Consider the following 23,407-nt stretch of genomic DNA (forward strand, 5'->3'; position numbering starts at 1 on the left):
TATTCAGTATTTTCGTTTGAAAATGATACCAATATAATCTGTACCTAATCTTTTTTTGTCTAGTTTATTTGTCTTTTCATTATCCTTTTATGGGAAATTTGCTATCAAATTGGGAGTGTTCATAACACAGATTTAAACATATTTCTAAATGATACTTGAGGAAAAATTAAATTCTGTGTAGATATTTGACTTTTTTTGTGGTCATGTTAAAGTGTCTTTTGATTTAAAACCCCTTTGCACAGTACTCTTGGCATGTTGACCACCTTTTACCTCATTTTCTTTCAAAATGAAAGTTATTTTGTCAGAAAGAAAGAAAAAAACACAAACGAAAACACAAAAGAGAGAAAAAAGCAAGAGAAATAAAGAGGGAAAGGAGAGCGAGTGTGGGAGAGAAAGTGAGAGAGAAAGACTAGTGGAGGTAGCAGACCGAGGACGCACATGGCACGTCTCAGGCTGTCAGCAGGGACAAGTCGGCATCCGTCTCCTCCCCCCCGCCAGCTGCGCCTCTTCGGGTCATGGACGGGGCGCATTCGCATCCAGTCGGCGCGAAGGAGAACGAGGATTCTTTCCGCGCCCTCGCCTTGGACACGATGCTCAGCACGGCGCTGGCGGTGGCCGTTTACGTGGTTCTCAAAACGGGCGTTGACGGCGTCAGGCGGTGGCGCGCCCGCATCTCGGTGCTGGTGGTGGGCTCCGGTCCCGTGGGGTTGACGGCCGCCCTAGTCGCTGTCCGCTCGGGGAAGGTGCTGAAGCTGAGACGAGCGCAGCCGGAGCGCGCTGTTATGTCGCCCGCAACAAATTGCACTGGACCCGCGCAGCGTGGACTTTCTACTGGGACTCGGCGTGGACTTTGACAACATGGAGGGTTGTTGGCACGATGAGCACTTTTTCACTAGGATGGGTGTATTTCAGGAGTACCTGCTCAGCATCCTGGAGCAGAAGAAGCACGAGGTGGACGTCAGGGTGCAACTCAGCACCAAGGTATTATGAAAACTTAATTTTTTGTTCAGCACTACGAAAGCTGTTGGTAATAATTTACGGTGGTGGAAACTGGGGAGAAAAATTCAGGAATACAAATCCTAACTCGTCTACATAAACAGCTTCAGAGAAGCTTGCAAGAGACAAAACTGAAAATAAATTATTTTACACTATTGCTATAACCCAGGGGTCCCAAAACATGACTTATCCCTTCTCTGATTAAGAACCAAAAATATGTTACAGAAAAGCGTAACAATTGCTTTGGTGCCTAAATGTAAATATGTGTTGTTTTCCAGAAAGCCACAATCAAAGAATCCTCCTGTATTATTCTCAGAAAAAACATCAGAAAATAAATAACACTATTCAAGAAATAAATGATAATCAAATCACACTGTGCTGTCCTCACAGAATTTTTTTTTACCCCATGGAATCAAAACATTCTGTTGTGGCGTTTAATTTAGTTGCCAGAACACAGAACCACCAGTGGTATAGATGACTTTCGAAAAGGCAGTATATTTTATCTCATTATTACACATTTTTTCATCATAGTACCAGAGTCAAATGTTAATTTTTACCGTGCGTTTCACATGCCATTGTAACATGTTTCCTAAAGATAGTGATCCAAATGACTGGTAGTCCAGTGGTAAGAGCTTGGAACTCTCTACTCTGTGATCCATGTTGGAATCCAATCCATCTGAGCGCTAACCAACGATCTGCGGTGCCACCACGAGTTAAATCCCATTACAACCAAAAAAAAAAACAAATTCTTTCTTTGGGAAAATGCTCTCTTGTATTGTACCCATGTATTGTACCCTTGTACCCATATCAGTCTCAAACAAATGAACCCCCTCTGATATGATTTGGCCAACTGCCTACTAGTTAAGTCCGACCCAGGTACAATAAAAAGCATGAAAATTACACGGGGAGGCGGGTAGCTGGAATTCAACCCGGGACTTGTAAAAGATGAGGCGGGCATGTTATGCAGTCATCTACCATGCCACCTAAAAATATAGATTAAAAGTCAAAAAAACAAAATAAATTACTTTTTATCCCCTTTTTCATTTTTTCATTTCCCCCAAATTTCACATCATTATTTTTTCTTAAAAAAAAAAAATTCCACCTCCCTCTAGGGGTATATGGCTTCTATATATAGATAGTTAGCATAAATGTCTTATATGACAGATCAAAGACAATTTTTTTCTAATGTTAGCAACAAAAATATACAGCTTAAAAGCTTATTTTTTATTTATTTATTTAAATAAATTTATAACCAAAAATGTATTTTCTTTTGAATGTTATTAGTAGAAACAATGCAGTGGCTTATGGTTCAAATCCTGCGTGGGTTTCTTCCTAGCACTCCGGTCCAAAAACATGCATGTCAGGTTGATTGGCCAGTATGCATTTTGCTTAGGTGTGACTGAGCAAGTGAGTTATCTGTCTCTGTGTGCCCTGCAACTGGCTGGCAACCAGTTTAGGGCCTCCCCTGCCCACTGCCCGAAGATGTCAGGGATGGGCTCCAGACCTCCTGTGACCTTAGTGAGGATAAGTGGTGCAGAAAATGGATGGATGGATTTTTGAATCTTCCAATGGAATTGTTCCATTTATGTTGGTTATTCTTATTGTCATTGACAACAATGTAGTGAAACATTGTATGCAATGACATAAGACATGGCACTCCGGGGTAAACGTGTAATAAAGACTTTAAAGAGATAATAATAAGACACCAGGAAAAAAAAAGCAAACATTTTTACAACATAGTGCTTAGAGACTGGCGTAAGTTGTTATAAAACTGCTATCAAAATATTGCATCATAGCAATAGTGCAATGAAAAGTAGTACAATATCATTTAGCAGCAATGCAATTTCCCAAATACGAAGCAGGATATACATTTTTCACACATTTGCATACTTATTTAAGGTAGTGATGGCCCTTGGGTAAAAACTCTCCGAGCCTGTTAGTCCTTGTTTAATGGGACCTGTACCTACCAGAGAGCAACAGGTCCAAAATGTGTGGTTTGGGGTGAGAAGACTCCTTGATAATGTTGAAGACTCTACTGTGGTATTGCCAACTGGCAATGTCCTAAAGACTGGGTGGAGAGCAGCCATTGATTTTCTGAGTTCTTAGATGTCGTTTGTTTTCAATATATGAATATAGTGAGGTGGATCTAGTGTAGACTATTTCAACTCAACTCGATGATGTGCGTACACACACACACACACACACACACACACACACACACACACACACACACACACACACACACACACACACACACACACACACACACACACACACACACACACACACACAACAGTTTTAATCCTGACATCCTGTGGACAGAAACCTTGTCCCTCCTCCCCCAGCCAGAGCTCATCCTGGCCCAAGGAAATAAGATCCAAAACGTGGAAAGAGTTGGCGTGTATGAATGCACGGGTTGTGCAGAGTGGCTGAATGCTCACTGAATATCTGTGTCATGGTTGCGGACCAGAGACTTTTTGTTTTTGTCTCGCTCTCTGCCTCATTTAACAGCAATGCTTGCACTCTAAACCCGCATATGACCTTGTTGCACGTCCAAACTTCCACATTCCCCGTTGGCACCATCAATTACACAACTTGCAGGGGTAAAGTCTGGCCTAAAAAAACCCAAAACAAAACAGAGACTCAAGTAATATGCCATAATAATACTGTTAATAATAAAATAAAAATAGAATGATTACGATTTTATGACTATCATAATCATCTTATTATATGATTATTAGAAATAATAATAAAATTACACTATTATTACTGATATATATGAATGCAATGATTTTCATTGTTAGTAGAAGATGTAGTATTGACTGCCTTAAAATTATTATATGAATAACAACAATAATAATACATTGGGTTGTAGTATAGTTTAATTAAAAAAATAGTTTAGGATTAAGATGCTGTGTTGTTGCCATGCTGTACGTAAAAATACAAATTATTAATAGCATGCCAGTCAATTGTAGGCTTACACATTTGTGGATGAGCTCTGTTTTTAATTTGAAAACAGTTTAATTATTGTTGTAATAATGTTACAATATACATATATTGTTCATGAGCTCCCTCTGTTTTCTTTTCATGTAATCATTATTAAGGGACGCTGTGTATTATTCGACAGTATAGGCAAAATTGAGAAAATAATTCTACTTCTCAAATTTATTGAATCAAATATGCTGTCAAATGTGCGCTTTAAAGTAGAAGTAGTAGAGTGCCAAGTAATAATATTCCCTTTACTGCTCAATTATTTGCATTTTTGATAGGATCCAACGCGCTTCACCTCAGTGGTTTCAGCTTCAGGATAATACAATCCATATACAGTGAAGAAAATAAGTCTCTAAAAACCCTGCTATTTTGCTATTTCTCCCACTTAGAAATCATGGAATGGTCTGAAATTGTCATTGTAGGTTCATGTCCACGGTGAGAGAGATAAACAGCAAAGAAAATTCCAGAAATCACAATGCACGATTTAACGATTTATTTGTGTGATATAGCTGCAAATAATTATTTGAACACCTGATAAAATGAATGTTAATATTTAGTACAGTAGCCTTTGTTTGCTATTACAGAGTCAAGTCAAGTCAAGTCATTTTTATTTGTATAGCCCTAAATCACGAAGAGTCTCAAAGGGCTTCACAGATTGTTACACTATATTACACAAACTATTTTCAACCGACAAGAGGAGTAGGTTATTCGTATGCAATGGAGTAGAAGTGAGTTTTAAGTTTAGATTTAAACATTTCCACTGAGGTTGCAGATCGAATCTCAGGGGGAAGAGCATTCCACAGCACCGGTGCCCGGATGGAGAACGCTCTCGAACCAGCAGAAGACTTCTTTGCTCTCGGGATCATCAGAAGACCAGCACTCTCAGATCGTAGGCTTCGGACCGGGACATAGTGGCAGATCAGATCTGAAAGATAAGAGGGAGCAAGTCCATGTATGATTTTGTACAATACTAAGAGAACTTTGAAGTCACATCTTTGGCTAACTGGGAGCCAATGCAGGTTAGCCAAAATCGGTGTTATGTCAAACAGAGGTCAAATGTTTCCTGTAGTTTTTCACCAGGTTTGCACAAACACAGCAGGAGGGATCTTGGCCCACTCCTCCACCCAGATCTTCTCTAGACCAGTCAGGTTTCTGGGCTGTCACTGAGAAACATGGTGTTAGAGCTCCCTCCAAAGATTTTCGATTGGGTTCAGGTCTGGAGACAGACTGAACCATAATAGAACCTTGATATGCTGCTTATGGAGCCACTCCTTGGTTTTCCTGGCTGTGTGCTTGAGGTTGTTGTCATATTGGAAGACCCAGCCACGACCCATCTTCAATGCTCTGACTGAGGGAAAGAGGTTGCTCCCCAAAATCTCACAATACACAGCCCAAGTCATGCTCTTTTTAATGCAGTACACTCATCCTGTCCCATGTGCAGAAAAACACCCCCAAAGCATGATCCCATTGTGTTCTTCGGATTGTACTCTTCATTCTACTTCCTCCAAACATGCTTAGTGAAAGTATGACCAAAAAGGTTTATTTTGGTCTCATCGGACCACAAAACCTTTTCCCATGTCTCTTCTGTATCATCCAAATGGTCATAAGCCAACATAAGATGGGACTTGACATGTGCTGGTTTAAACAGGGGAACCTTTCGTGCCATGCATGATTTCAAATCGAGTGTTTTACCTACAGTAAGCTTGGAAACGGTGGTCCCAGCTCTTTTCAGGTCATTGACCAACTCCTGTCCTGTAATTCCGGGCTGATTCATCACATTTATTATAATCATTGCGACGCCACGAGGTGATATCTCGCAAAGAGCTCCACTCCGATTGAGATTGACCATCATGTTCAGCTTCTTCCATGTTCTGATGATTGTTCCAACAGTGGACATTTTTTCACCAAGCTGCTGGGCAATTGCTCGTAGCCCTTTCCAGCCTTGTGGGGGTGTACACTTTTGTCTCTGGTGCTTTGGACAGCTCTTTGGGCTTCGCCATGTTACAAGTTAAAGTCTTAGTGATTGTTTGGGGTGGACAGGAGTCTTTATGCAGCTAATGGCTACAAGCAGGCACATCTGATTCAAGATGATACATGGAGTGCAGATGGACTTCTAATGGGTTGACTAATGGGTCTTTCAGGGTCAGAGTTCTAGATGATACACAGGTGTTCAAATACTTATTTGCAGCTGTATCACACAAATAAATGGTTAAAAAATCATGCATTATGATTTCTGGATTTTTCTTTTTAGTTTGTTTCTCGCACAGTGGACATGCACCTACGATGAACATTTTAGAACCCTCCATTAATTCCAAGAGGGAGAAATAGCAAAATAGCAGGGTGTTCGAATACTGATTTTCTTTACTGTATTATATATTCTCTGCTATTTGTTAGGCCATGTTCAATATGTGTAAACAATTAGTCTTCTTGTGTGGTGTGAATTGGCCAGTGTTGTTTTGCATTATCACCATTTAGTATTAAAGATCGCAGTTATTTTGGTCCTTTAGTGACATCATTTGCCAAGGCAAAGGCCCCCAACACATTTTTGGGTCACGACCCACCATTTGCGAAACACTGGTGTAGTACAACCAAATCTGAGTTCTTCCAAGCACAACGGGACTCAAATTGACCAAACCATACCATTTTTCTTTTCATCATATTGCCGAGCCTTTCACAAGGTTTTTGTTTTCTTTACCATTAGCAGCAAAATGGCAGACAACCATGTCAGCTCCCTCCACGTGAGCGTCGTTTTATGTTAAATGAATTAACATTTGTCAACTTAAGCATTCACAAAAATGCAAATTTATTAATTTTTGATTATTATTCCAATTTTTTTTGGCATCAAAGTACTCTTGGTTGAGTGTGTTTTAAGCAGCTTAATTTAGATAAAATAAGTATTTTCTGCCAGCAACAGGATAATTCCAACTTCTTTGTTGAATAATTGATTTCTTTGTAGTTAATTTCATGACCTATTGGGTACATTACACATTATGAACAGTTCCAGCAGGACAGCGACGGTCCCACTTTGTTATTTTTTGTCTAGTTCACAGAGGATTACCTGCGGCGGATCCCGGCTAGCATGTGGCCACGTGTGATCGTGGTTGCCGACGGTTCTTGCGGCGATTCCTGCTCTGTTCTGGGCCTCAGCTCCGACTACACGGTGGAGTCCTGCCACGCCTACGGGGCCAACGCCAGCATCGAGAGGCTGGACCAGCGACAGGTGCAATAAACTGGGGCGAGCGCAAACACACTGAAGTGTATCGAGTGAAGAAACAGGATATTGAAAGATGTGGTAGAGACCATAAACCCGCAATATGAGCAAACAAGGAATAACAAATTAGGTGACCCAATAAAAATTCTTGGAGGCTCGAACTTAAAATAAATTGTAATGGCAAGATTTAAATTCATCATCGTATGTAGCCAAGTCATGTTTATTTGTGACGCCCTTAATCACAAGGAGTCTGAAAGAGCTACATAGACCACAGACTATTGCAAACTACTGACTATTATTACACCATCCCTTGAGAAGAGACAGCAAATGAGGTAATCCTCCCTCCGGGATGACCAGATTGCGATGTATGTTGCAATAACAAACAAAACAATTAAAAGTAAAATATAATATCATTAAAGTATACTATAAAATAAAAAAATAAATACAAGGACTGACCAGTTTGCAATATAGAATGTATTAGGATTTGAATACTTTTAGGGACCCGCTCTGGGTGGCGTAAAAGCACAATGCAGAAACACATAATTTACAATGGTTTTTATTTCAGGCAGGGTTTGGCTAATTTGGAATCCGGCATCGCGGCAGCAGTAATATAATCAGAAGTGTGCTGAGAAAGGAGGCAAGGGTTCAGTTCACTGGAAATAAACATAGCCATGACGAGAAGGTTTAGAACATGGTAAAATAGGCAACAAACCAGCAGCGAGCCTAAAAACAGGAATGCTTAAATAATGAGCAGGAGAGGTGATTAGGGAGCAATCAGGGCAAGTGACCTTAGCTGTGAGTGGAAATCAGAGCCAAGAAGAAAGTGACGAAAAAAGGAAAGAGAAAGCGAGAGGGGGAGTGAGAGAGATACACCAAACCTGACAGCCAGACTGTGACAACCGTTCCGTGTCCTAAGGGACAGCTCCAGACGGCCTAGGCACCTGAGGATGAGAGGCATGAAACTCGCGAAAGAGGTCAGGGTCCAAGACAAAATAGAAGGAACCCATTACCGCTCTGCGGTGCCGTTACTCTCCCAATCCAGCAAATGACACCCCCCCCCCACTTCGGTGGCAGACAGAAAGCAACTTATTAAATGTGTGAACAGTGTTGCAGTTAAGGAACCGGGGTGCAGTAGGGGGTTAACTGGCAGGCACAAAGGGCTACTCTTAACTGGTTTAACCTGACTGACATGAAACGTGGGATGAACACGCTTCCCTTTTGGAAGACTGAGGGGGACTGCCAGGGGATTGATTCCTTTAGAAACGTGGGATAGGACTGCTTCTATCCCAATGTCCGAGGCAAGAACCTAAACCATAAAGGGTCGCTCATGGTTAGGTAAACAGAGAATACGTGCTGAGAAAAAGCAGTTTTAAGTTGATAGAAAGCTTTGGAGCACTGTAAAAAAACAGGTTACCCTAACCTTGGTGGAAGTGAGAGCTTGAAGGGGTGCGCCAACGGTGCTATAGTTGAGAATTAATGTCCGATAGAAGTAAGCAAAACCAAGGGACTATTGAACCTCCCTTCTGGACAGCCCATTCGGCTACCACTGTGATCTTGTACGGGTAAATCTCCTCTTTCGCAAGCACCAGAAAAGGTACAGATGATTTGTAAACTCACAGCTGATTGTCCAGTAATCAATGCAGTACGTTTTGGACATGAGTGATAAACCTGAGAATAAATCTGGAGTATAGATCAAAATGTCGTTGAGGTACACAAAAACATATCGGTTGAGCATATCCCTTATGACATCATTAACAAGATTCTGAAAAACAGCTTGGTTAGTCCCAAGGGCACGATAAGATATTTTTAATGTCAGGTAGGAGTATTGAAAGCAGTTTTCCACTCCCCTCCTATTCTTATCCTAACCAAATAAGCCTTTCTTAAATCTAACTTAGTCAAAACCGTGGCTCCTTCAACTAACATAAAGGCAGTGGAAATTAGGGGTAATGGATAATTGTTCTTTATGGTAATGTCATTGAGACCCATATAATCAACGCAAGGTCTTAAAGTTTTGTTTTTATTCTCAACAAAAAAGAAACCTGCACTGGCAGCGCACCTTGAGGGTCGGATGATGACAGCTTCTAAAGATTTGCGAATGTATCAATAGGGCTGGATAGCGAATATAAATAACCCGTAGGAGGTACAGAGTCCGGAACCAATTCTACGGTGCATTCGTATGACCTATGCGCTGTAGAGACTTAATCCTAGCTGTATTGAACCCTTTAGCTAAATTGTGATATTCTGAATGAATTTCAGAGAGTGGCACCCGATCGATTGGTGGTTCTGTGGGAGATTCAAAACAGAATCATTGACAAGACTTACCGCAGGACAAAAATCTCTCCGGCCCCCAATCACATTGAGGATTGTGAAATGTTAGCCATGGTAAACCAATGAATGAAGTACCCTCATCGACACATGGTTTGTTACAACACCCATCTGTAATTTCAACATAAACCGGGTTAGTACTATTAGTTACCATGCCTATCAAAGAGCTGTCGATGGCATATACTTACGCCGCAGCTCTACCCTTAGAGCACTGGTGATAGAAGGCCTCAAAAAGTTAGAGAAGGAACCAGAGTCAATGAATGCAGGCACCTCTTTGGCCATGACTAATCATTACGGAGATGCTACTGCTAGTGATACGGTCCATACTGGTCTTACTAAGACCCAGTACTGCAGTGAAGAGGAGTGCAATAACATTTACCAGCAGCATAAATTTAAAAATGAGTCACTAAGTATGATATGCACACATTTTTCAATACAATTGGCAAGATTTATATTTTTCATAGTTTTCTGCTTTTGTTTAAGATGATGATGGCCCCAGGGTAGAAATTGTCTCTGAGTAAATTTATCGTAGTCTGGATTCATTTGACTTAACATAACATTTTGCATCTTAGGCTAGCAAAATGCTTTCATTGAACCGGAGAAAAACTCTTAAAACTGAATTTGGGAAAAGAGTTTGTTCTCGCAAACTAATGTTCAACATTTGATTCAAATCATAACTGTAAGATGGTGTGCAATCCTAAGATTTTTTCAATTTTTACTTATGGTCCCATCGAGGTCCCATGACTGAATCTAATATACTGATATCAGAAAAAACTTTCCATCTATTTGATGCCTAACTATTCACGTCACGTCCTCCACACGCAGAGGGCATGTGACCCCTCCCACATATAATCTCTCCCCACAACTCCAGCTTTTCCTCTGCTCTGATTGAATTTGCCTCTCATGAAACGACCCGGGCGTCCTCGCTCCCCATCCATGTCCCCATTGGTGTCATTTCATCATCCGGCAGATGCTCTTTGATCCCACTTGGCTGCTTTATGTCACTGCAGCGGAGAGGGATCAATTCCGGATGGAAGGATGATGTTAATGTCAAGTTATAATGTTGGACAGAAAGAGATTCTTTGGAAAGCAAATGAGAAATCAACATAGATGGACACATTCAAGATGCTATCATCTTAATCCATTTAACTAAATAAATATGCTAATGTTAAAAACCTAAGGAAATTGCTGCCCTTATTGATGCAATATGATTGCAATTACCCTAACTAAGCAATAATAAACATGATAAACACAACACCTGCTACTCACAGCTAGACATAATATGTAGAATACGGCAACAATATTAGCAATCTATGATGTACTCATCTCCAACCAGTGAACTAGACAATCCCGTTTAGAGTGGAAATGGGCAAAACAAGATCGGTCTAACAAAGAAAAAACTAGTTTTAAAAATAATATTTTTCCGTACAAAAATCATTATACGGTGTTGTCAATAATCAAGTCATGTTTATTTGTATAGTGCTTAATCAGAAGGAGTCTCAAAGGGCTGCACAAACCACAGATTACAAACGGCAGGCTATTATTACACCATCCCCTGATCTAAAACCTACATTAGGTCAAGGAAAAACTCAATAACCTCCACGTGAGGAAAATGAAGAAACCTTGAGAAGGGACCGCACATGTGGTATCCCCCTTCCAGAATGACAAGGCTGCAATAGATGTTACATTAACAAACAATACACAGATATTGTCAAGAGGAAATAAAGGTCATTCATAAACTATTGAATATAAGTGTGTTTTAGGCCTAGATTTAAATAGTTCCACAGAGGTCGAGATCAGACATGCTGCGAGTAAACCAGCATTTTCAGAGCGAATGCTCCGGACCGTAACATAGGGGGAAATTAAATCTGAAAGATATGAGGAAGCAAGGCCATGCATGATTTTGTATAATACCAACAGAACCTTAAAATCACATCGTAAACTAACAGGGGGCCAATGCAGATTAGCTAAAATCGGGGTAATGTGATCAAACTTTATTGTCTTGGTAAAAATCCTCGCTGCAGCATTTTGTACCAGCTACAGGCTCTTGTGTTTGGACTTTGGGAGACCGGAGAGTAGTACATCACAGTAATTGAGACTGGGGGTAACAAAAAAATGGTGTACACAATCTAATATGATCAAAAAACCTACAAAATATGGGGGAAACGTACAAGTTGACAGGTACGACGTTATAACTCTCAACTGTAATCAATTGTTAGTTTCATTTCATTTTCCCCAAACATGGATGTATTTGCAAATTTAAGATAATGTTAAAGGGATACTGTGTAGTATTTGACAACTGTATGTCGCTGCTGTGTGTAGTGCAACAGAAAATGAGTGCTACAAAGTAAAAATTAAAGGTTCAATCGACAGAGACTTGAAGTGACCAAACCGCACCACTTTTCTTTTCGTTCCCCCCAGCCTTTTATAAGGTTTTTGGGTTTTGGAAATACCCGTAGCCGCAATGTGGCGGACAATTATGTCTACACCCTTTGAGCGAAGCTCATGTTATGCAAAATAAATGCTAGTTTCTTGACCATCTTCGCCCCTGACTGATCCCTTAACTGCCTGGGTCATCGGGGCAGCACCTTTTGTGGTGTGTCTTGGGTGGGTACGGCCTGAATTTGCCCATCTATCTCAAGGCCCTACTGTTTAAATAAAATGGATTATTTTCGATTGTTCATGGATTTTTGGTTATTATTCAAATCATCATTATTTTTTTAATGAATAAAGTTTTTTTAATACTAAGTGGCGCTAAATGATACACAATGTCCCTTTAATAAACATAATATCATCAAATCTTTAGGACCATGTTCCTTAGTTTTTTTAAAGTGTTTCTGGATCTTCACACTATCTTGTAAAAAATCTCCATGTGGTACTATTAAACGTAATTACATAACAAAAAACTGCCAATGACAATTTCCCGACTAAGTATTTTTGTGTGACTGTCTTCCGGTAAGGTGCCTACACCGGAGATCCGTGCCCACAGTCTTTACTTCGACCTGTCAGCGTACGGGGTGGAAGCCCCGAGGGAGCAACGGAACCCTTCGGCCAAGCCGGGCTTCCACTTGAAGATCTATGGCACCTTCAGGAACCGCTACATGGCCCTCGCCTGTCCCGCCTCTGACGCCAGAATGCTCCGTTTCCTCAGGCACACTCCTAACTCCTCAGTGAGTGATTAGGAAGTCCTCTGTCCTCACTAATAAGATAAATGGAGTGCAACAAACTATTTGAATGCTTAGGTGCATCAGAAACATTGGAATTCAAAGGTTTGTCCCTCTATTACTGCCTTGAAGGGGACAGTAGAAGCAAAATATTGCTAGTGAGCAGGTTGTTTGTAGGTAATCACATTAGATTGATGGGGACAAATTACTCTCGTACCAAAATATAACTGCAAGATAACAGCTCTGTACTTCTAAAACTGTCAAAGTTAAAGGTGGTGTCCGTAACTTCAAAATATTTTACTTGCTAACGCCATCTTCTGGCTGAAATCATAATTGCAGCTTCTGTCAAGCTGCTTACACGACGCGTGTATGTACGTGTCTGTCTTGGATGCGCTCGTATAAACTTTTCTCTTTTTGACTTTTTAAGGGTTTAGATTGTCGATGGACTGTATTTGACACAGTCATTTTCTCGCTTTCACCATTTGCATCCTAGAATTAAAGAAAACTTCGAGCACGAGAATGAAACCACTGTCATTGCCCCGCCTCCTTCTCTCCAACCTATCGCATTCCATGGCCGGAACACCGATGATGAAAGTAAAATAGAAGCAGATAGGTGTGGTGAAAAAAAAGATTCTTTGTTCTCAGTTGGACATTGTTAACAAATACTTATAGACACAATCTATCTATCTATCTCCCATGGTCTTATCCCTCGAGAGGGGTGACCGACAGCAAGACAAACACATACACAATAACAAGCAAAATAAAAAAAAGGGAAAAAGTTAGCAAAATGGTTAGCTAATGCTGATTAAGGTTTTTCTCCCCAAAAGACAATTTTGCGCAGGATATAGGCCATTTTTAAATATACATACATAGAGTAGAATATAATATAATATAATAGAATAGAATAGAATAGAATATACCTTTACTGTCATTGTTACAAAATGGGTAGAACATATTTTGCCAACGAAATTGGACGTGGCACTCCAGTTTCACATTTTACAGTGAGGATAAAAGAAAACAAAGAAGATAAAGGAAAAAAGAAGATGTTTGTATTGTGTAATATTTGACCACTGTGTTGTCTAGTGTGAACAAAGGCCAATGCCAAAAGAGCACAGCGTAGCAGCAAGATGCCAGACAAACATGGTGGCGACTAATAGGTTTCCGCTACGTAAAGAAAATACACATTTCTCAACCTCTGACTATTTCAAAAATAACATTGCAACCATGTTTATTTATTTTTTCTATTATTCAAATCATTGTTTTTTTTTTAACTGAATGAAGTTTTTTGTACCAATAGGAGGCACAAAATATAACCCGCCGTCCCTTTAAAGTTTATATTGACTGTCATTTTTTTGTGGGCTAAAAATATCAAATCTGTACAGTCCACCAGTTTGGCATTTGCCTTAAGCACCCAAAGGTCCCCAAATATGTTGCACTGACCCAACTGATGCTTGTGTTTACAGAAGGTTCTTGCAGTAATCGCCACCTTGCACTCAGCAGATGGACCATGCTAATGTCAGAGTCCATTAAAGTGTGTTTTTGAGTGTGTTTGTGTGTGCCCGCTGTTTGTGCGAGCCTTTGAATGCGTTGAAGCGTGTCCGACTAGATGAATGGTGTATGTGTGTATTTGTTTTCAAGCCTCGCAGCATGTATGCACTCAAGTGCATGGCAAGGCCGTCCTTGTTGCTACGTGGGCGTCCATTCATTTGCCGCGTCGCGTTACTTGGTAACAGGTGCCTACGCCAATTTGCGTGAAGGAAGACGTCACTAAATGGGGAGGGGGATGACAAGGTTTTGTTGCCACAGCCAATTCTTTTGAATAACTGTTTATTTCGAGGACCTTGATCAAGGGCATAGGTTTGGTTGAGGCATTGGTGGGGACCAAATCATGAACCCCCGTCGACACAATTACCACAAATCATATACCGTGTATACTCACATACAAGCCTACATCGCCTATCACAAAAGTGAGTACACCCCTCACATTTCTGCAGAGATTTCATCATTCTGTTTAATTGACCAACACTGAAGAAACATCGCTTTGACACAATGAAAGGAAGTCTGGGTAAAGTTTATATAGCAGTGTACATTTATTCTTCCCCTCATAAAACTCAGAATATAGCTATTAGTAACTAAACCCCTGGTAACAAATGTGAGTACACCCTAAAGTAAAAGTTTCAGAAGTTCAATATTTTGTGTGGCCAATATGACTTTGCAGAATCACCTTATACTACTGAGAGCCTCACAAATTGCCACTGGAATGCCCGTGTACTCCTCCATGACAACATGACAGAGCTGGGGGTATTTTAGATCTTGTGCTTCTCCCCCTTTATTTGAGAAATGCTTGTCCAGTCCATCCCTTTTACCCTCAGCCCTTGTAGAAAAGCCTTGGTCATCTTAGAAGTGTATTTGAGGTCATCGTCAGGCTGGAACATTGCCCTGTGACCCGGTTTCTGGAGGGAGGGGATGGGTCTCTGCTCCAGTATTTAACAGTACATCCTTGAATTTGTGTTTTCCTTAAAGAAATGCAACTCCCAAATTCTAGTTGCACTCATGCAGCCCCAAACCATGACATTCCCAATACCATGCTTAACTTGAGGCACACCGACGTAGAAGCAGGTTAACCCAAACCCTAAACGCATTTTAAAATGACCCCATACCTAAAGGAATGTAAGAATTCATGTGGGAACAGTGAACATATTTCTTGGCTAGCGTAAGCTTGAGAGTTTGCAAACAGGCGCTCTATATCTGTTTTGTCTCAAACTTCAAATCAATCGAAGATTTCCTTCTCCATTTCTGAGTACTGTCCATGTTGTGGTACCTTGTTTGCAAGTGAGATTTCCAGTTATGTATCCTTTCTCGATTGTCTGCCATTGTTTTCATCTACACCAAAGGTTTCATGGTTCTGAACCAGCATTTATCACCTTAGCTTGAATTCAGAATTGCAGGATGGACATTTTCCCTTTTCTCCAGGATGGTTAATTGCACAAATATTTTCCCAAATAAAATGATAAAAAAGTCACCACTCTTTTACCGTTAATTCTGTGACTGTGTGCTCACATTTGCTCCTTTGCTTTCCTGTTGGTTTGTTGTTTCTCTATAAGTAAAGTCATGTTTATTTGTATAGCCCTTAATCACAAAGAGTCTCAAAGGGCTGCACAGACAACAGATTATTGCAAACCGCAGACTATTATTACACCATCTCATAATCTAAAACATACATGAGGGCAAGGAAAACTCAAAAACCTCATCATGAGGAAAATGAAGAAACCTTGAGAAGGGACCGCACATGATGTAATCCCCTTTCCAGGATGACCAGGCTGCAACGGATGCAATAACAAACAATACGTAGATATTTTAAACATAAAATAGATAATTCATACGCCATAGAATAAAAGTGTGTTTTAAGCATAGATTTAAACAGTTCCACTGAGGTTGCAGATCGAACATCAGAGGGCAGAGCATTCCACAGCACCGGGGCCCTAATGGAGAACACTCTCGAACATGCGGTTCTCTTCTTGGCTCTTGGGATCACTAGTAGACAAGCATTTTCAGAGCAAAGGCTTCGGACTGGACCCCCTCCTCCTCACACTGCCTATTGTTTGCTACCAATGTCACAAAAGCAAATATGTGTATATAAGTCAATCGAAATTTTGCCCAAAATACGGGAAAGCCACAGCCAGTTACGTAATTTAAGTTAAGAACGTGATTTAACCCTTTGTGTGGTGCTAGGTAAATGACATGTTTTATTTATACAGGTGATCAAATAACATTGGTGGGGACTAAACAACGATTGCTCAATTTTGGGCTAGAAAAGGTCCCCGCCATACATGCCAAAACTACGACCTATGACTTGATGTCATCACATGACTTTACCCAAGTTCTATTTGAGGTGTCTCTTTCTTTAAAAAATATCATTTTTTTCTCTTACTCTGCCCGGTCAGGTCATGAAGAATATTTTCCATCAGTCCTTCAACGCGTACAAAACAGACATCGAGCCGCGGCTGAACGACGTGACGCTCTACCACATGCAGTGCAGTCGGCGTCTTTTCGAGATTCAGTTGTCGCACAGACGTGATAGCGCCGCCTATATCGAGGGGGACAACGTTGCAGTCACCGTGGAGGGAGAGGCGGCACGTGTCCTTAATTTTGACACGGGTATGCTCGATTTCTGACAGAGACAGGCAACAAAATATTCCCCTCAAATAGCACATTCTACAGTTTTGAACACACTTTTGAATGTCAAATATTTTCATTAATCAGGACTTGAACTGCAAAATGTAAAACAAGTAACTTATGATAAGTATTATATCACATTATTGTTACCAGTGAGGTGCCGTGAGGTTCGTTTCTAGTGCAGCACAGTCAGATTTACAGATAATTGAACCTACATCTTATTTATCATTTGATTGGCAAAGCAAGAAAGCAAATACAATATAAACAGTGGCATATAAAAACCAAATCAGAATCCTTGGTCTCACTATCGCCCTCTGCCATGAATCAATGGAATTACCTGCCTCACTCTTCATCTCGAGATGCTCACCAAATTAATACGATACATACTAATTTTATTAATAGTATTCATAATTGAATGCGAAAATGTGATTTTAAATCCCCATAACTGTCAAGTTAAATAACACTGAGTAAATACAACCCATTCATCCATTATCTGTGCCGCTTATCCTCACTAGGGTTGCGATGGGTGCTGGAGCCCATCCAGCCATCTTCAGGCAGTGGACAGGGGACAACCAACTCTGGTTGCCAACCAGTCGCAGGACACACAGAGACAGACAACTCACTCGCTCATTTACACCTAGGGACAATTTGGACCAGCCAATTTACCTGATATGCATGTTTTTGGAATATGGGAGGAAACCGGAGTTAAACAGGCACAGGGGGAACATGCACGTAGAGTTCACGGAAGTTGGAATTGATCCTTGGACCTCAGTACCGTGGCGCTGCGTGTTAAGCACCCAGTTGCCCTGCTGCCACAATTACAACCATTTAATATATTTTTAATTTCATATTTTCATGATATGTGAGGCACAGCCTCATCTGCCTCCCTTGACTGCATGTAACTGATTGTTATAAGTGCAGAGGGCACTCACTCATAGACTACAGGTAATGAAAACTGTGACCGTGTAGCCATTGGCGTCAGTACAGTACTTTAGAAATCAAATATCAGGTGCATGGTTATGGTTTTCTTTAATTGTAGTATGAAAATGGTGAAAGTGTGAAAAGGGTTCTTTTAAACAGTCCAAATGCCAACCCAAACCCCCAAAAAGATAAAAAAGAAAGTATATTCAAGCACATCTAAGAATTTCACATAATTGCATGCGTTACAAAGGAGCTGAAATTATTATTTCATCCAGAAAAGATGATGTAATCAAGTAGAATATTTTATGTGAGGCTGGTCTTCCTTTCAATTCTTTCCAGCTAAAATGAATGACGCCCGTTTGACCGAGATCCATTATCCCCGATTTACCACCTGCTTTTCCTTCTGGGTAATCTATTTTTTGAGTATGGCATCAAATACATAAAAGCCTATGGTGATAAGTTGATTTTAGAAATCATCATTATCCATCCATTATTTTCACCGCTAATCCTTAGTAGGGTCACGGGGGTGCTGGAGCCCATTCCAGCTATTTTTGGGCAGTGGGCAGGGGACACTCTGAATTGATTGCCAGACAACTCACATACTCATTCACACCTAGGGACAAATTGAACCTGTCAATTAACCTAACATGCATGTTTGGGAAATGTGGGAGGAAACCAGAGTGCCAGGAAGAAACCAGTGAAGGCATGGGGAGAACAGGCAAACTCCACACGGGGAGGTGGCAGTAGTTGGAATTGAACCCGAAACCTCCGCACAGTGGGGTTGCACGCTAACAACCCACCGTGCCGCCCATTAGTCTCATTATCATCATTGCAAATTAGGATTTAGTGCTACTATTAAATTCATTTTCCTGCTACTTCTAGTTCATTGTTGCTGTCATGTGGAAAACACTTACCTCCAAAATTCGGCAACACGATACTTTACCTGATAATTTGATTTAGGCTTAAAAAAACAAAAGCAAAAAAACAACAACATAAAACTGGTGCCAGAACGACTGTACCAAAATTATGTGCGCCACCTATACAAGCCACACCATCAAAATATTCCTCTGTGAGCTATTTGTTAAATGTATTAGGCGCACTGGACTATAGGCACATGAAATGAAAACTACATGTTGAGTGAGTGTTGCATCAGACAATATATATATTTTTTTTTCTTAGAACATACATATTAAGAATTCTGGTTCCACAACTAAATTAACTTAATTCATTCAGAAATGGATACCGTATGTAGAACCGTTAAATTGAAACTATGCACTTCCAATTGTATTTACCTGTCAGGTCTATAAGGCGAACAGGATAACAATTTCTTTGGGCATGGGGATGAAATAAGGTGTGCCTTTTAGTCTGTAAAATACGGTCAGTCTTAAATATTTTTGATGGACTGTGTGCCTAAATATTGTGCTTTGTCTAATTCAGGCAAATTATTCTACCAGACGCTAACAACTAAGCTCAAAAAAATAAAACACCATGCTATCATTAACCATCTATTGCTTGTATTAGCACACTTCGTCCATTACACAATGTTGATCCTGAATGTTATGATTTTTGTGTTTTGAAGGCTGCGGGGTGAATTTGGGCCTGCGAGGACTGGAGTCCTAGGGCACGTTCATCTACTGCACGGCAACCGCAGTGGACCACCGCGATGTCCTGGACGCCCTCTCGGCCAAGATGAGGCATTCCAAACAACTCGCTCGAACTTTTAAGCAGACCGGCCTGACCGAGTCCATGTACGCATGACATCGGAGGCTTTGCCTTCAGACTGCACACTGCCACCCCCTAGTGTTTGGAGAGAAAAGAATGCCAATCTTAAACATTTGCGCTTGGTACTTTGCGGCTTCTTAGCATCGCAGAATGATAAATATTCCATGATCGATTATCAGTGATCGCATATTGCCGCGAGCGGGAGCGATAGAGATCATTTTTGTCAGGCCAGGCAGCTCTTTTTTGCTCTTCTGTCCATCAAATGGTTCACTGCACTTGTTTGGCCGCGATCTATTATCCCCAATTGAATAATACTGCAAGCGGATACTGCCAAAGTGCACTTTTGTTGGACCAAGCGGCTAATTTTCTACGGTTACTCTATTCCTGCCTTAAAATTAAATGCACTTGTGCAGCCCCAATCCATTATCTGTGATCCCATATTTCTTCCATGAGGCATTTTTTACAGGAGGGCTAAGGTTCTGCCCCACCCTAAAATGTAATGCACAGTTGTGGCCCTGACCCATATTCTTCAGTCAACTATAGCTTGAATCAAGGGCCCGTAGAGCGCATCCTTTTTCGAGACGTTCATGCGTGCCATTCTGGCCCACCTAAAATCAACTGCACTATTTTGGCAACGATCCATTTTTCCCAATTGACCATTGCGGAGAGCAGGGGCAGAGAGAGCAAATGCTTGTCATCCATGGCAGGTGTTTCTTTCTGTTCTTTCTGCCTGAAATGAACAGCACCCATGCAATGGCAATCCATTACCCCCAGTTGTATATAGATGTAACCGAGTACCAGCAGGAAGCACTTTTGTTAGGTGGCCTGCTGGCGCTCCTGGCTGCGATCCATTATCCCCTGTTGAGTATTGCTGAGAGCAGGGGTTTGCATAGCGTATTTCATTTTTAGTTTGACCGCTGAAGCATGCCATTGAGGACTGCCTAAAATAGAATAAACTGTTGTGGCCGTGATCTACTATCCCCACTTGACATATTGCTAAGAGAAGAGGCCAGGTGAGCACATTCGTGTCATGAGAGGTGCGTCCTTCTTTCCATTCTTTCCAGCTAAAATGAATAGCGCTCGTGCGACCAAGATCCATTATCCCCATTGACTATCGCTGTAAGTGGGGCCCATCAGAGTGCATTTTAAAAAGTTGGAGGGTGGGCACTTTGTAAATTTTGGCATTTTACACAGGCTTCGGGTCTCTATAAACCATGATAAATGAGAAATTACTCTACTGCCACTATTGGGATTTCTTTGCTATAGTATTTCATGGATTTTATAATGAAAGGTACTGTAAAAAAAACCTATGTTTTACTTACTGTAATCTTGAAAAAAAAAAAAAAACAGCAAAATAATAGTTATCTAATGCCAATGTAACCCCCTGTTGTGTATGTTGCCAGATTTGATTTCCCAAGGATTGATATGATTGGCCTGCTGGGACAGCTTCTGCCCTGACTCAATATTATTTTCAGACTCTTTAAAAGTCTCTGAAATAGAAAACGTTAAAGAATATTTAGTAGTTAAACGTAAGAAATATTACTTTAAGACCTAATGCTCAGTCTAGGGGGCAACCTCATGCACAAAACTTTGTGAAACCAAGCAGTTGTTATTTTTTAAAATTGTTTTTATATCGAACTTTTAAATTGAGGACGAAAAAAATATGGAATCCTGGAGTATTTTAATAAAAAGATAAATAAAAAACTTGAATTAAAAATACTTTGTGAATAGGACTTTGTGATTAACCTAGTTCCAATAAAAGTGATTATAAATATTATAACAATCATTGTGTTCATTATTCTCAATTCAATAAAGTTGTCAACAATTTCACCAACATCCAAAAGTCACCAAATGTTTTTCCCCTTTTGCACAGTATTCCGTTAATTTCATTGACATTTTTTCTTATTTTACTATATTTTCAACCAGTTTTTCGAGTAATTTATTCATCATTATCATTTATTTTGTTATTTTTATTAGTATTTTACTATATTTGTAAGGTGGTTAATTATATTAGTATATTTTAAATCTTTTTCTATTCTTGTAAAATAAAGAAAAGAATTCCTAAAAAAGTAAAAAAGACTTACCGGTACTTTAACTGATGGCAGTTTTTTTGTTGATGCTTTTTTGTTGCAAATGTGCTAAATTTAATAAAAGAGATTTTTACATTTAATCAAAATTATGTATTTTCCTTATTCTTATTTCTTATTCTTAATTGACAATGGTTATGCTAACTTAAAAATATGGTAATTTTATAAAAACAAAAACAAACTAAGAAACAATCTTTAAACTGTCGAAATGACATTTTTTTCTCCTTACTCTACTCATTTTGGGCATCATTTATCCAAAATAAGAAAATGAATACTGGAAATGAACATAAACGTATTATTTAGCACCTTCTAGTGGTAAAAATAACTAAAATAAAAAATAAAAAAAACAATATTGATTTAAATAATTAGCAAAGAATACATGAACTATCGGATAAAAGTGCATTTTTTTTAATTCTTGGAGGTAAAAAATGTGCATTTTTTTACATAACACGAGGCTCACCTAAAGGGAGCCGATATAGTCTGCCTACCACCTAAAAAAAGAAAAAGACGTGAAAGGATGGGTTAAAAATAAGAAGGAAAATGATGGCTTATGGTCACTTTGAGTCTCTGAAGTTTTTATTTTCTCTTTGTGCTTTTTAGCACTTGTTTTCTGTTGCACTTCATGATACAGCGACATGTGATGGTTAAAATAATGCACACTGGGCCTTTTAATTGTTATTTTTCTTATTTTAGTTTCTCCTAACTTAGATATTTAACTATAAATTTTATGTATTATTAATAAATCAATAAAATAAGCAAAGTAATTTTATTATGCAATCTTTATAATATATTTATCCTGCTGTTGTTTTGAGTGGCATACACAGGTATAGAGCTTTTCTGACCTCTAGCGGTGACTTTTAATAACAAGGCATTCATGCCTGACAGGATTCTCTACAGTTGAAAATACACTCAAGCAAACAAAAATAACACCTGACTGGTAGAAAATTATAGTATTACCAGTCACAATTATGTATCAAAATCATTATCTCTGGTCAAAAGTACTCAGCGATGTCAGAGACAAGATTATGGACTTGTGCAAAATGTGTTACCCCCATCACCAACCACTATTGATAACATTTTAGAGAAAAAAGGAGAATTGTGTGATCAATCCTAATTTAAATCGCTCAAAAAATGGCCTTACAAGTACACAAAGTCTGCCAAATGTCCTAGTGCATTCAAAATTATGCACCGATAAGGCGTAACGCCAACGTAATAATTGGAAAGTATTCTGTTTACTGGTATCAGTGGTTCAGATTCAGAAAAGGCATCAGAACGTCGAGGGAATTCTTTCAAGATGGACATATTGTTTCTTATTTTAGACTTAAAGAAAAAAACAGCTGTCATTTCTGGAACTATTTACATATTTGACACTGCCTGATAAACACAAATATACAATTGAACTCTATTTCCATTTACCTAAAAAGCTTCCAGATGGAACGAGATGTGCCCCAGGAAGAATACAAATTCGTTTTTTCCCATGTTAACCTTTTAGTGTTTGACTACTTAATGCCTATTTTGTTTGCAATGATGTAATGTTTGATAAAAATTGATAAGTGTCAAGGTTAAAAGTTGAGATCATATTAGGGTAAAGAAAAAATCACACTCTGAGTCGGAGATTTAGGTCTTTGATTCCATCAGAGGCGTGTGCTTCCAGAATCCGCTCAGGAAGGAATCACATGTTTAAATGTAGTGTATAATGTTGGTTGCTAGATGGTGTGCAAGTATAATAAATGAGCAATAAGAATAGTGAAACTTTGTATCACAATTCGTCTCTGTAAGAAGAAAGGAATGTAGGGAGGCAAGCTCTTGAGCGG

At 39.7% G+C, this 23,407-nt stretch overlaps 1 protein-coding gene across 1 annotated transcript; it reads left to right on the forward strand.

Annotated features, from left to right (window-relative positions):
* The first annotated feature begins 418 nt into the window (after positions 1-418).
* LOC148362480 (uncharacterized) lies at positions 419-21,197 on the forward strand. Its single transcript, XM_088339906.1, is given in 6 exon segments — positions 419-754; positions 756-981; positions 7,031-7,207; positions 12,484-12,693; positions 16,632-16,845; positions 19,364-21,197. Coding segments are annotated over 6 exon segments (1,245 nt in total). The 5' UTR covers positions 419-515; the 3' UTR covers positions 19,543-21,197.
* The last annotated feature ends 2,210 nt before the right edge of the window (positions 21,198-23,407 follow it).

The sequence above is a fragment of the Urocampus carinirostris genome, chromosome 7 (genome assembly GCF_059441175.1).
Source record: "Urocampus carinirostris isolate Australia breed hairy pipefish chromosome 7, RoL_Ucar_1.0, whole genome shotgun sequence".
Taxonomy (NCBI): Eukaryota; Metazoa; Chordata; class Actinopteri; order Syngnathiformes; family Syngnathidae; genus Urocampus; species Urocampus carinirostris.